The sequence below is a fragment of the Bidens hawaiensis genome, unplaced genomic scaffold (assembly GCF_021521415.1).
Source record: "Bidens hawaiensis isolate Kalapana, Puna unplaced genomic scaffold, B.hawaiensis_p1.1 tig00006386_1, whole genome shotgun sequence".
Taxonomy (NCBI): Eukaryota; Viridiplantae; Streptophyta; class Magnoliopsida; order Asterales; family Asteraceae; genus Bidens; species Bidens hawaiensis.
In genome coordinates this window covers 875,910-890,400 of record NW_027491428.1, presented here as the reverse complement: position 1 = coordinate 890,400, position 14,491 = coordinate 875,910, and the positions used below count along the sequence as shown (strand labels likewise).

The window sequence follows — 14,491 nt, the reverse complement described above, 5'->3', positions numbered from 1 at the left end:
ACTAGAGAGGTTTTAAAAGTTTCATTTATATATATTTTAAGATTATCTATCTGTCATACTAATGAATGCAAAATTAGAAGTGCCTACAATCTAGATTTTTTTTTCTTGGAACAGACGGAGTTTTCAAAAAATATGAAGAAGAAGAAAAAACTACTAAAAAAAATCTAGAAACCCGAAAGAAAAACAATTACAACATGAGTAGCCACCAATCTAGTGGCTAGTACTCACATGTAAGTTATTATCCCCAATAAATTTGCATTACCTCAAGGTATCCGATCCGAAAACGATAATTAAACCGGTCCCAATCTGATCTGATCAGCAAGTTTGAAATCAGTACAAGAATACCGATTTATCATTTTTTTACCTTCTATAAACCGGTTTATAATCCAATCTCTGTGCAAACTAGATTTAAAACCAATCAGGTTTGGCCTCTAGTCTGGTTTTGTGAACTACCAAGTATTTGTTAGGTATTAAACAGTAGAGTGGTTATGTATCATTGTTAGTAAGTAGGAGGCTTATAGTTGCAATAATCGTTGTAACAGAATTCGTAAAATAAACGAGCATGGATGAGGAATAAGCAGCTAATGATTTTGAGAGTAATCTCTGTTAGAAATATTTATGTGGCTTTTGACTATTTGACATTTATATGGACTAAATGTGTGTAGCCCCATAATAAAGGTATCTAATTTGATGAGAGTTAATACTTTAAGGGGTTAATATATAAATATGGTGGTTAAAAGGATTGTTGAGTCGTTGCCCTAATTAACTGTTAGATACGACGTATGTTCATTCATTCATGCGATCACAATCACTCTGACAAAATTATGTAACACCATAATTCAATCCATCTTAATTGAAGGGCAATTAGACTCTTAATCTTGATCATCATCATGGCATCATCTTCATCAAACACTCAAAGGAATGAATCATCTCCATCAAGTATTACAACCCATTATTTGTGGTAGATTAATTTGGGACATGTAGAATTGGTATCATATGTTAAAATTAATCAACAATCTCCTTCCGACAGTATTGAGCTGGCCCAACCCGTTTGTACATGTACTAAGAATGACCCGTTTCAACGCAAAACCATTTTGACTGCAAAACCATTTTGACTGATCATCTGCAAGGATCGCTATAACGCATATATTAGCCGTCAAATCTATAATAATTCATGATTGATTTGAAATGCTGGTAAAGCAATAAATATAATTATAGACTGTCTTCAAATACAAAACACCAAAACAAATTTACAACTCCAAAAACAAAAAGCCGAATCAAACGCCATCGTTTCGCTACAACAAAAAAACACTCACTCACCCATGAGTGTTAAAAGCTTCCCAAACCAGATTCTGTGGGTTCGAGTTCGTAACATCACGTGCCTGTAGAGCTGCGGTCCTAAGTGTCTTAAGCGTCATAACATTCGCATCATAAAACGACAGACTAAGATAAGGTAAGTTATGCTTCTTGCAAAGCTCCTGAACAATTGGAGATATGGACCTCAAATGACACCGTGGCAACCTAGGAAATAAATGATGTTCCAACTGAAACTGTAAACCACCAAAGAACCAGTCCATGTAAGAAGAACACGCGATGTCAATCGTCCCACTCGTTTGTTTCTCGAACCAATCGTTTCCCTTTGGCGGGCCCACGTAAACGTTAGCTGCAAAATGGTTTAAGGTAAACTGAATGTGTTGGATACCGGTAACACAGAAGCTAACGAGCACAAATGCGATGCGTTCGGGCCAGTTTGGTAATTGGGAAACGAGTAACGGAAACCAAGTCCAAAAGATTAATGTTCCGAGTATGTTTAAGCCTCGGTCAGGAATCTTTCGGTTTGAAATGAGTAATAATATTGTTTGTAAGTAAAGATTGACTCGGGCCACACACATGATCGGGTAATACGAGTAATGTTGGTAGCTAACGAAGAAACGGGCTAACGGGTCAAAAGTCAACTGTCTACCGTAGAAAACCGAAGTCAACGAGTTGAAAAGCTTCGACGAGACCGCTAACATTGGTAAATGTTGGAGATCGGGATCATAATCGAGACTGTTACACGCAATGTGATGCGCATTATGCGTCCATTTCCACCATGCGATACTGATACCGGTTATACAATTCCCGATAAATATACCCGCAAATTTATTCCACCCACGGGTCGCCATCATTTGGTAATGACCCGCATCATGACCCAAATACGCGATCTGCATCCACGCTAATCCCAATATCGCCCCCGAAAGTATATGAACCCAGAAGCTTTCGGAACATAATACACCGTACACACACGCAGAAAGCAGTAATGACACGAAACAAAGCGAGTAAATCACGCCATGACCTTTTTTATCGAACATTCCGGCTTTGGCAAACTCGGAAGCGAGTTTCCGGTAGTCTCTAGAAACTTCTGAAACTTGATAATCTTTTAAGTGGTACCCGGTGAAGAGTTTGTCTAGGTGTTTCCACGCGGGTACCGGGATGAAACGCGATAAACGCGTCGGTTACGTCTTGACCCGCGAGGTTTAGTAATGGGATATCGCCACCCGGGTGCTCTTTAGCCCAATCTGTAACGTTGTAAACTTTGCCCTGAATTGAGATCCATAGATCACTAGGTTTGTTATGTTTTTTCAACTCTTCTGATGTTATGTACTTCTTTTTGTCAGCCATTGGATTCAACTCTGAAAAAAAGTGGCATACAAATCAGTATAAGCAAGAACAAAAATATGTGTAACGGTAAAATTAATAATTCCATGAATAGTTAACGACTATTAGTTAAAGAAAAAACAGTCGCATTCCATATAGGCGCAAAACATCAAATAATGTTTACAATAGTATTAAACCTAAACACATAAAAGTTACAAACATAACCATTAATGAAAATATACTGAAAAATATGGCAACATACTCGATTGTCAACATAAACGAATGCAGGTAACGGTATCAATGTTCATGCAGTATCAGTTGCATAAAAAATTATGTGTATTACAAATATAAAAGGTTTATTTGCAACTGTTTGATTACACAAAAGTTGTATCCTGTAACCCAAAACATCTATTGAAAAGCATAAAAACTAATATTGATACCAGTTCCAATTATTGTGATATCGTCACCGATGTTGTTCAGTCGGTATCAATTAAGTTCGTCACGTTACACGTGCTCAAAGAAAGATTTTTTCAGATGCAACTCTGTTTTTTATTTAATAATATTTATTGCAATGTTGAGAGAAAAAAAAAATCAATAACAACCGTTACGTAGTTTTTTAAAAAAGTTAACAAACGCAAGTTATTAAAGAAAAATGTAGTTAATAAAAATTAAATGAGTTAGAGAGATATATTTTTTATAGTATATAAAAGAGATAATTGAAACTAAAATAATAAAATAAGAATAAACACGATCCATCGTTTCAAATTTGTAGTTTATAATAATAATAGTATAATACCAATGGCAGCTTTAATAATATTTAGTCAAAACTTGTTTTTCCCTTTATTTATTTAAAATATATATTACTTATATAAGTATGACAGATGATACAAAAGTCAAGAAAAGAGGTATGTCTTATAGACCCATGGGACTGATTAAACGCCAAGACAAAAGTATAATACTTTAGTGCATAAAATAATGAACAAAGAAGATAATATATTACTAAAAATATGATGCAGACAAGGAATCGTGGAGTCATGTTAGACATGTGCATATCCTATAAACCAGACGGCATTAGATATTTTTGAAGTTGGAAAACTGTAAGCCGGGAAAATAAATTAGTAAACAAATAGGAAGACAACAAAGGCAAAGCTTTGAAAATGACTATTTCAGACGAAGTTTTCTAGGGGTTAACTTTTTAAGCATGACTACTTGATTCCTTCCATCATGGATTCATGGTCCTAAAGCACTCGATTACCCCTTCAATTCAACTAACTAATATATGCATCGTATCAAATTCTGATAAGAAATCGTGAACTACTTGAGATTGAATCGATAAAAAGTTCAAGACGAGCCAAACCTTATTGAGCCGAAGCCGAGTCCAAGCTTCAAATAAAGCTTGTTTAGTTAACGAGCCCGAGCTTGAGCCTTGAATAGAAAGATAGTTTAGGCTCGTTGAACGAGCCTAGTGTATTTTTAAGTTTAACTCTTTAGATTCGTATAATAATTTCACATTGTCGTATAATAATTTCACATTGTACAGCCAAGCTCGAGCCGACCTTTGGCTCTTTTAAGGCAGTTCACACGAGCTCGAGCTAAGCTTAGCTTCATTAAAGTTTTTCTCAAAATATATAAAAATAATTAAAAATGTATATAACTTAACAAAGAAATAACAAAATGAGTTAAGCTTGTGCTTGAAAAAATGAGTCACAAGCTGAGCTCGAGCTCTTGTAAGTCAAAGTAAGTCGACCTCGGCTCGTTACCCCTACTGCGGTTCATGACATATATTACCACCAACTGGCCTAGTTGCATTGTTAAATCAGATCTCTATAACCAATGCTTATAAGTAATGCATACTATTAAAAATCAGATCTCTATAATTAATGTCTATAAATGCAGAATCAATTCAGCTATAATAAATGCCTAATCTACATATTTTAGCATTTTTGATAGGATCAAATAGAGGTATGTATATTAGCTCCAAATTAGGGGAAAAACAAGAGATCCGATCCAGATTGGAGCTGAAAACAATATTTTAGGCAATCCGATTAAGATTAAATCTCAGATCCTGATCCAAACCGATACAGAGTCTAGCAACAACTGGTTCTCAAATTCACAACATATATATAACGAAAACAGAGGAGCATCGTTTAATTCTAATTAGGTTTTCATGCTCAATACACCGGCATTGCAAAAATCACGATTCCGAGACGGTTAAATCGGAATATAACATCACAAATTAACATGCTAATCCGTGTGAATAAAATAAAGGAAACACGCATGTATGATGAGTAAAAGCAAATAAATATTAAATTAACCTTCAAGGACGGAAATGGAGGGAGAAACCATCGCGGGATCTTCACACGCCATTCAAATCCTCGCCTGAACGCCGGAAAACGGAAATGTCCGGCGACGGAGAGAGAAAATGTTGGTGAGAATCTCAGGATATTTTGAAGCGTAACGGTAGAATGGCGAATATTATATAGGAGGAGGGAGAAGAAATCAATGGGTGGCATGGGACGGTCCGCGTGAGTTGAATTGACGACGTCATGTAGTGTTTTTTTTCTCTTTCGAAACAACCGACTTTCTTTTTATTCTATGAGATATCCGTTACCCTACTCTGGCTAGACAATATTGTTTTAGCCGGAACCTTCAAAGTTAGCATGAGTGTTTCCCAGAAAACTACACCGCCGGTTGTCACTTGACAGTCGTTGACGTTGTGCCACCACAAGAGCAGCACTCTCTGGCATAACACACTGTGGGACAAAAACCCGGGTGGGCTCGAGATTTGAACTGACAACCTCACAGGGCCCAGCTTAAATTATTCGTTGCCAATATTCATCCAAAGTAGCAAAAGTAGGGATCATACTTGAGTCTCTGCTGGAGATCTCAAGTGGGGATTATAAGGGTTTTCTAGTATATCTGCGTATTTCAAAACTAATTATATTTATTATTATTTTCTGAAGCATGTATATAAAATTGTAAATGGTAATAAACACTAATCCATCACTTATGACCTAGTGGTAAAAAGGTTTGGGTTTTCCAGTGCAGACCAAGTTTGGTCTCTATTTATGTCACTTTTGGTTGATTATGACAATGAAGGATTTGAGTTAAGCCTTGTGCAAGATTGTCAGTCTGAATCCCTAGCCCATCTGAGTTTTAGTCCCACCGTGTGTTACGCAAGAGAGTTCTGCTCTTTGGTGGCACACCGACTGTCAAGTGGAAGCTGACGATATGGTTTCGCGGGGAATGTCAAAGTCAAACTCTGAAACTAGCGTGGGTCCGATTAAGAAAACATAGTCTGGCCAGAGTGGAGCGACAAGACTCTCTAATTTGGGAGTGTGCTAGCCTAAAACACAAGAAAGTCGTCGTTCTTAAAAAATGATAATAAAAACTAAGAATCAAAAAGCGCATGCCTCGTAGCTAGGATAAAACTAGCTAAAAAAAATTGATTTGAAATGACCCGAACTCATTTTTGTAACCGAGTCGAGCTCGAACCAAGCTCGGGTTATGGCTTGGCTCATTTAACATCAAGCTCAAGCTAAGCTGCCTCGTTTAATATCGAGTTCAAGCTTGAACTCACCCTGACTCAACTCGTGGATAACCTGTCACTAATAGTGCCCTTTATTTATAAGTATTCTCCCTCACCTTTTTTAACTTTAAATTTGTGAGTTTATCCGATAAACAATTACAATAAAGTGAAATATAAACGAACAACAAAGTCACGGTAATACCCTTTTGAATAGCAAAAGTTCAAAATCTATCCTACTAGAAACAAAACTTTGAAGATAAACATGGATTATGTAACATCTGTCATTTGTCTTCTAGTACAAACAAATATTGCCTGTTTAAAAAGAAAGAAAGAAACAACTCATTGTTTTTTATTTGCTCGAGTGGAAACTACTAAGAAAATCATTCATTCATGAATTACTTTTTTTTGGAGCCTGTTTAGTTGTGAAGTCGTATTTTAATTCAGAGTCATTACGTCTAAACACGATGATGGTGTATATGAATTCTTATGCTCTAGGATCACTTATTTAGGGTATGTATAGAATAAAAACTCTTTTAAGTTGAGAAAACTCGTAAAAATACCTATGCAACATCGTTTTTTTTACATATGTAATATATGCTGTTACATTTAATATAAAACATCGGAAAAAAATTGTTCCGTAATTTTTACATTTTTTTTAAACCTTTAACATATTTTTTAAAAGAGAGAAAATGTAACTTTGTTTTTATATTTTTTATTAATTTTAATTGTAAATCATAAGTTTTAAATTTTAATTAAAAACATATAATTAAAAATAAGTTTTTAAAGTTTTTTCAATTTAAATAGGTTTTTATTTTATTCCAAAACTCTATAACTATATTCTTTGATAATGGGAGGTGACCCTCCTTATCTAAACATATGGACCTTTAGGCGTAGACGCAAGTGGAGTTTCAGGCCAGGTACCACCCATGTGTTACATTATTTTTTCCCTCTTTGTGGGGATTCTACATACCCACAAAACACATTTTTCTGGTTAAAAACACCTTACATGCTACCAACATTATTTCTGGCTATCTAAAAACTTATTTCTCTATTTATTAAAATTATATACACATTACTTTCACTGACTATATATATTTTCTTAATGATGCAATTAAATAATAATTCTTTTAAACCAATTACTACTTTATGTAAAAATATGTCGAAATTTTTCCGAGTAAACTTTATAAGTATGCAAGTACTATTTTTAATTGTGAAAAATCCTTGAGCTACTTGTATAGCAATTGATTTCCATACTTTTCATAAGGTGTTAAATTAAATTGATATATTTCTTGCGACAAAGATGACACAAAGATGACGAAAACAAAATTTATTGATTTGACATAAACATTTTTCTTAAATATAAAAAAAAACTCATTTTCTCTTTACGAAACACTTTTATCTTGTTCTTAAAAAGTGCCCGTATTGCTTTTTATTTACGTATAACATAAAGTTAAGTTACCAATTACAAATAATGTTTTCCTTCATCAAATACACGTTTTCTTTTGAGAAAAATAACATTTTATTTTTAGCCGATTACAATTTAGAGGGTTCATCTCACTTTTTCGTTTTTTGTTTTTTTATACTTTTTCGAAAAGCCTCCCTTGGTTCAACCTTTGTCAAGACCTATTTAAATTAGTGTATATAAGTTCATCTTTTTTTAGAACGGCGACTTTCTTATATTTAGGCTACCATACCCTTCAAATTTAGAGAGCCCCGATGCCCCACTCTGGCCAGACAATGTTTTCTTAACCGGGCCCACGCTAGCTTCAGAGTCTGGCTTGGGCGTTCTCCCGGGAAACCATACCGCCGACTGCCACTTGACAGCCATCGTGGCACCACAAGAGTAGAACTCTCTGACGTAACACACGGTAGGATGAAAACCCGGATGAGCTCAGGATTCAAGCTGACATACTTTAAGGTTTACAACAATTTAAAATATAAGCATATGCAGCTTGCAACTAACTTACGAATAAATCAGTTACAGAATCTTAAACTTTTAATATTTTTTGTTTTATTCCAAAGTCCTTTTTGTTATTTAATGGGAAACTTCCCTTTGCTTAGCTAGGGGTATAACGGAGCAATGACTACCTAACTAAGTAAAGCAATGGGTGTCATTGTAGCACTCCGTTAAGGAATAATTATTTTGGCAATACTAGGCATGGGTGTTCAAACTCAAATTCCTTACTTTTTGAGGGACTAAAATGCAAATCGTTAAACTATACATGAACTAAAATATACAAGTTGGATTGAGTTAAACTGAATTTGAATACGAACACACCGATAAGTGATTAAACAGCAAAACTAATTGTAGACATCACCCTCGAGTTTGGGTCATGAAGCAATCGGGTTAAGTTAAACGTGAATTTACTGAAAAATAATATTCGTTAGAGACCTCATAATGTTACCTATAGTGCTTGTAATTGTAGATCTTTATGAATTGACTATGCTAATCATGCCTTGATATATATTAATGATCCACTTGAACATATAATGATAACATTAACAAAGTATTTAAAGTATTTAAATACATGATCCATAATAATACTTTAATATAATAAAATATTAAAATATCGAATAAATATCTACAAAAAATGTGATTGTTTAATGGACGCTGTTCCTGAATATTAGTTAACGCGTGTACATTTTATTTCTCAGTCATGGGAGAGAAATTTTTTAAGATGAATTTCATCGCGACGGATTGTGATGGTTTGCGACGGACTAAGTGTGCATTACTTTTTCTAACATCATGACTAAGCAAAACCTTCTTGTTAGCATCTTCAAATGACTGGTCACACTCGTGATTTGACATATATCATGAATCATTTATATATGTTAATATTTTAGTTCCAATATATGACATTATCCACTCGAACCGTATCCTTCGCCGCCTAGTATTTGTAGGCAGGGCTGAAAGCGGACCGAATTGAACTGGACGAGATCTTGTCTATATTCATTCATTAAACTTTTGTCAGATAAACGAATGGTTCACGAACACTCCATTGAACGAAAATTCGTATCCGTGTCCATTCATTAAGGAATTGAGTAAACGGGCGGCTCACGAACAATCTACCGAATGAAAATTTGTGTTTGTGTCAGTTCATTAAGAAATGAGTTTGTCCATGTCCGTTTGTGTCCGCTCGTTGTCATTTTAAACGACACTAATGGACAAACGAACACTAATGAATATTAATGGACAAACAAACATAAACGATTACCTATTAATTCACAAAGAATAATCATAAATTTGGAATTACACCACATGATATCCAAAAATACTTAACACTTAACATAGTAACCAAAACATTAAACGGGCGAACATAAACGAACTTCCTGTCGAACAGTCCGCGTAAAAGGGTCTAAACGTACTATGTTAACGCGTAGGGCTGCAGGGCATGTGAGTATAGAGATTTGAACATTTCATGTTATAAGAACAATTAAATGGGTATAAAATGCATCGTTTGTCACATATGTTATTAGATATTTAACTAAAACGAGATTGTTACCTTCTTAAGGGTGGATGATGTTTTTCATGCACCCCTTCCCGTCATTAGTAAATTTCAATTAATTACGAAATTGTTGCCTACTTAATCTTAACCGATTGAGCATGTTTGGGGTTGAGTTTGAAAAATACTTATTGGCTTTTTCAAAAAGCCATTTTGAAATGTAAGAATTTGGGGATTTTGAAAAACTGTTTTTTAACCCTTTCAGATAGTTAAAATAAAAAAGATTTTTTTATGATTGCCAAACACATTTTAATTTATTGGCTTTTGAAAATACTAATAAGTCAATAAACATTTTTCAAACTCAATCGCAAACATGTTCCAAAAGACATATTGATTTCATATGAAAGAATATGCTTTTTGTTATTATTACTAGAATGGTAGACCCGTGCGTTACGCCGGGTTGTAGTATGCCAGGCCAAAAGTTAAGCTATCTAAGCGCTGAAGACGATTGTTAAAATTCATCAACCTTGTATGTTACACCACAGTAGTTAATGAAATGTTTATGATGCTACAATTTACCAATTATAGATCATCTTGGCAGCACAGCAAGGGAGAAAGATAGGCAAAACTACGCATAACTCACATTGGATTCTTTTTAACTACAATTATTTAAAGAATACATGAAGTTTGAACAAAAAGTCTTTCAGGTCAACTCCACCGGTTCATTTTACCACTTATATCAAACATATTTTTATCAGAAAAACGACGTAGTTAAAACAAAACGGATCAAATAGGTTGAAAATTATGGACAACTTATTCTTCATGCTTAAAATTTTTGTTATACAAACTTTGGACTCCGGTTTAACAGCAACTTTTTACAAATAACCTATGCATAGGAAAATTTGCCACTTCTATCTAAAATGAACTCTTATTAGCATGCGTGTCACCCGTAGAAGACTCTTTATACAATAGGACCTTGAATCCTCTTTAACTTCAAAACCAACTTTGAAGTAATCTCTGTAACAGTACAACACTAGGACATTGTAAACACTTAGATACATGCTTTATCGACTTCTGGGTTGTAGCTAATTCTTATTGTAAAAACTTAAATATATATGTGTAGATTACCAAACTTTGAATGAATGTTTGATATAATTGACCATAATTTAAACCCTAGTCATCCATGCAATCTGTAAGAACAACACAACAAAGCTAATCAACAAATAAAAAAATAGCACTTTGATTGTAAATTTCTTGGGTTACTTCAATTGATGTTTTATCTATTGTCAAGTATATGCCTTCAGCTTTGCCAGATGCATCATTCACTTTTGATGAAAGCGGCGACATTAGAAATAGAGGCGGACTGTGCTATGTTCCGGAGGAGGAAGACGGCGTCGGTGGTATTGATGAGGACCATGAACATGATTCAGCATATTGTTGGTTGTGACAACCGGTAATTTCCCAAACCCATAAGCTAAGTAATCAACCTAATAATTAGGTGATTGTAAATATTAAGCGCGTGCATATGTTATGTGCGCCCTGCGCGAGCGCGCCATGTTAGTCAGCGCGTGCAGTTGTTATGTGCAACCTGCGCGAGCGCACCATGTTAAGAACCAGCGTGAGCATATGTTATATGCGCCATGCGTGAATGATTTGGCTTTATGTTTTCATGTAACTTAAACATTATGTTGTCTATGGGTTGACCATCCCGCATGATGCTAAGGCGGGTGCATCCTACATCGTTTATGCGCGTGCGGAAGGGAACTAACCTACCCGCATGGCGGGAACGTTGAGAGCTAGTTTGTCTGAAGCTCCAAGATGGAATTGACTTCAACATGACTGATCACTATGTTGAAATACCAAGACCACCTGGAGAATCTACAAATGAAACTCAAACGTCCCTAACTGCGAGAAGGTTACGCACCTACCCGCAGCAAAGACATGTCCTATACGCAGAAAGCTATGCGCACCAAGTTATACGCGCAGAACACTTGGTCTATTCTCCAGTTAAGGAGATTACTCCCGCCCGAAAGGAAACAGTAGCGTGTTTCAGAGATTTTTTCCACTTTTTACTGAACACTGACAAAAGTACCTGAAAAAGCACACTGTAACATGAAAAGTCAACTGTCAGCCACCCTATTCTCACCAACCCCAGATCTGCATGTTCTGTCCAAATCAAATCAAAATCTTTTATCCACCACTCCACTCTTAAGTAAATAATAATAACTTCCATACTTTATCATCATTACATTTAGATATGAAAAGATTTTAATCCCCTAAAGCAAGGGATTGTGTTCCCTTGAGCTTGCCTATAAATTTGTAGCCTAAATTATCACCCAAAACACACTTCAAAGAACTACAAACTTGCACTAATCCTTTCCCAAGCATCCGTTGTTTCCAGCTCCAATCTTGTTACTAGACCTTCGATTCCGAGGCCAACACCAAGAAAACCCGAATCTCGATTAATCCCTTAACAAGAACCTCAGGTGAGTCTCACAGCCCCTATTTTCACTGTTTTCACTGTTTTTAAATTGCTTTCGGGGCGAGGGACACGTACTTAAATAATGTTTTATCATGGTATACTTACAAGCTATGCAAGCGATTATGTGTTTTAAGTTATGTTGCATGATGGGCAATGCAAACGGTTATCTAAGGTTTTCATTGTATGTGCGCTAGAACTCGAGTAAGTAATCACTTTACCATTGGAACTCTAAGGGTAGGGACTGCTGGTTTGATCCGCCCACTCGTAGGGGTCGCACCTCTTTGCATGGACGAGTGCCTGGCATGGGGCAGTACTATGGGGTTGAGCCCGCTCGTAGGGGTCGCGCCTCTTTGCATGGACGAGCGCCTTGTTTTCCGGCACAACGTCTGCGCGTAACCCGCGGGACGGTATCCTTAGCTCGTAGGGGCAATGCCTCTTTGCATGGACGAGCACAGTTTCTCAGAATTGTTCGCGCGTAACCCGCGGGACAGTATCCTTAGCTCGTAGGGGCAATGCCTCTTTGCATAGACGAGCATAGATTTCCAGAAACGTCTGCGCGTAACTCGCGGGACGGTTTTACGTTATTTTAGCTCGTAGTGGCTGCGCCACTTACATAGACGAGCACCATATCCAGAATTTGTTCACGCGTAACCCGCGGAACGATTTTTATCAGAATATTGTCAGAATTGTGTTAATACGATTTTACCAAGCAGATGTTAATGATGTTGCCAGAAATGTTTCAGAATGATTTTATCAAGTTACTAAAACTTGTGAACTCACTCAGTTTATACTGATTCAAATGTTTTTACGTGTCTTTCAGGAGATAACTAGGTAGCGCATGGAGTCACACTTAGAGCACCACACGCTGAACATCTAAAACAAGCTTTTTGGAAGATTTTAGTTCTATCCCTTCGATGCGCGTGGTTGTACCCGCCGCGCAAGGGGATATGGCGTGGAAATCTTCAACAGTTTTTATACTTGGATGTTTTTATGTAATCTTAAACAATGTCATTTGTATTAAACATTTCATGCGCAATGAAAATCTTTGAATGTTTTGCAATGGCCCGTGCTTAATTATCAATCCCCACTCGCGCGCGCCCGGCTGTTTCCGCCGCTCAGGGCCGGGTGTGACAGATTGGTATCAGAGCACTGGTTATAGCGAACTAGGAAAAGAAGTTTTTAACCTAGACTATAACCTTTGGGGAATCGCATGAAATATTTTCAAAAGAATATGTTCAAAAGAAAAATCACACACGCACTTAGGAACACGGGTCACTGTCTAGAGATAAGAACATTATGTGCTCTGAGTACATGCGCTAAGTTTGTTATATTTTCTTTTTATGAAAAGAATGCCTCCAACCAGAGCCAAGGGAATTACCATGACACCCGAGGAGCTCGCAGAAATAATCGCGCAGGCGATTGCAACGCATGAGGCCAGCAAGGCCGAATCTAGTCAGGGTCGCCAAGAGAACGAGACCCCAGAACCCGAATCCGGAGCCTTGAACAAAGGATGCTCCTATAAAACATTCATGGCCTGTAGGCCTTGGCCGTTCAAAGGCACCGAAGGAGCCATTGGGCTCTACAATTGGATTGACAAGATGGAGACCGTTCTCTCCATCAGCGGATGTAGTGAAAACCAGAAGGTCCTTTACGCGACCTGCATGTTCCAAGAAGCAGCTTCGTCTTGGTGGAAGCTCCAAGTAAAGACTTTGGGGCGAGAAGTTGCTCTTCACAAGACCTGGGAAGAATTGAAAGAAATGATGATGAGAAAGTTCTGCTCTCGCGCAGAAATTCAGAGCTTGCAACAAGAATTCTGGAACCACACCATGGTAGGAACGGATATCGATGCCTACACCAATCGTTTCAACGAGCTTTGCCAGCTGGTGCCAGACATGGCAAACACAGAAGAAAAGAAAATCGAGAGGTACATCTTTGGGTTACCTCCTGTCGTTAGAGTCCCGCTCAACGCCGCCGCACCTCCGACCTTTGACGAGGCGGTTGCGCGAGCCATCACCCTTACAAGGGATACGGTTCGTGCGGGTATGTTGACCACCCGCTTGAACGAGCAGCGAACCTCCGACTCCAAGAGGAAATGGAACTCCCACCGAGGGTCAGACTTCAAACAGCCACCGCCCAAGAAGCAGGAAAGCACAAGGGTTTACGCGATTCAAGCCGCGGAACCATCAAGAAAAGGATACAGCGGGCCTCGCCCATGGTGCAGCAAATGCAAGTATCACCACGAGGGTGAAAGCGCAAAAATCGAATGCGCCAAATGTGGCAGACCAGGACACAAGGCGATGAATTGTCGCATCAGAGAAGCTGGATCGAGCGACAGCTGCTACGCATGCGGGAAGCCTGGACACTTCAGTCGGGATTGCCCACAGAAAGGAAACCAAGCTC

The 14,491-nt window shown here is 37.3% G+C and overlaps 1 protein-coding gene and 1 pseudogene across 2 annotated transcripts in view; one reads left to right on the top strand and one right to left on the bottom strand.

The window, feature by feature from the left end:
- Positions 1-1,192: 1,192 nt before the first annotated feature.
- Positions 1,193-5,075, bottom strand: LOC143632220 (delta(8)-fatty-acid desaturase-like; annotated as a pseudogene). The gene is made up of 3 exons (XR_013153491.1): positions 4,953-5,075; positions 1,300-2,672; positions 1,193-1,256 (listed from the first exon to the last, which is right to left on the bottom strand). The product of XR_013153491.1 is annotated as a delta(8)-fatty-acid desaturase-like (transcript).
- A 5,828-nt stretch (positions 5,076-10,903) lies between these two features.
- The window catches only part of LOC143632236 (U11/U12 small nuclear ribonucleoprotein 59 kDa protein-like), a 30,288-nt gene continuing 26,700 nt past the window's right edge, over positions 10,904-14,491 (top strand). Inside the window, exon 1 of the mRNA XM_077100801.1 lies at positions 10,904-11,049. Coding sequence (XP_076956916.1) covers positions 10,904-11,049 — 146 coding nt within the window. The remainder of the gene's footprint in view (positions 11,050-14,491) is intronic.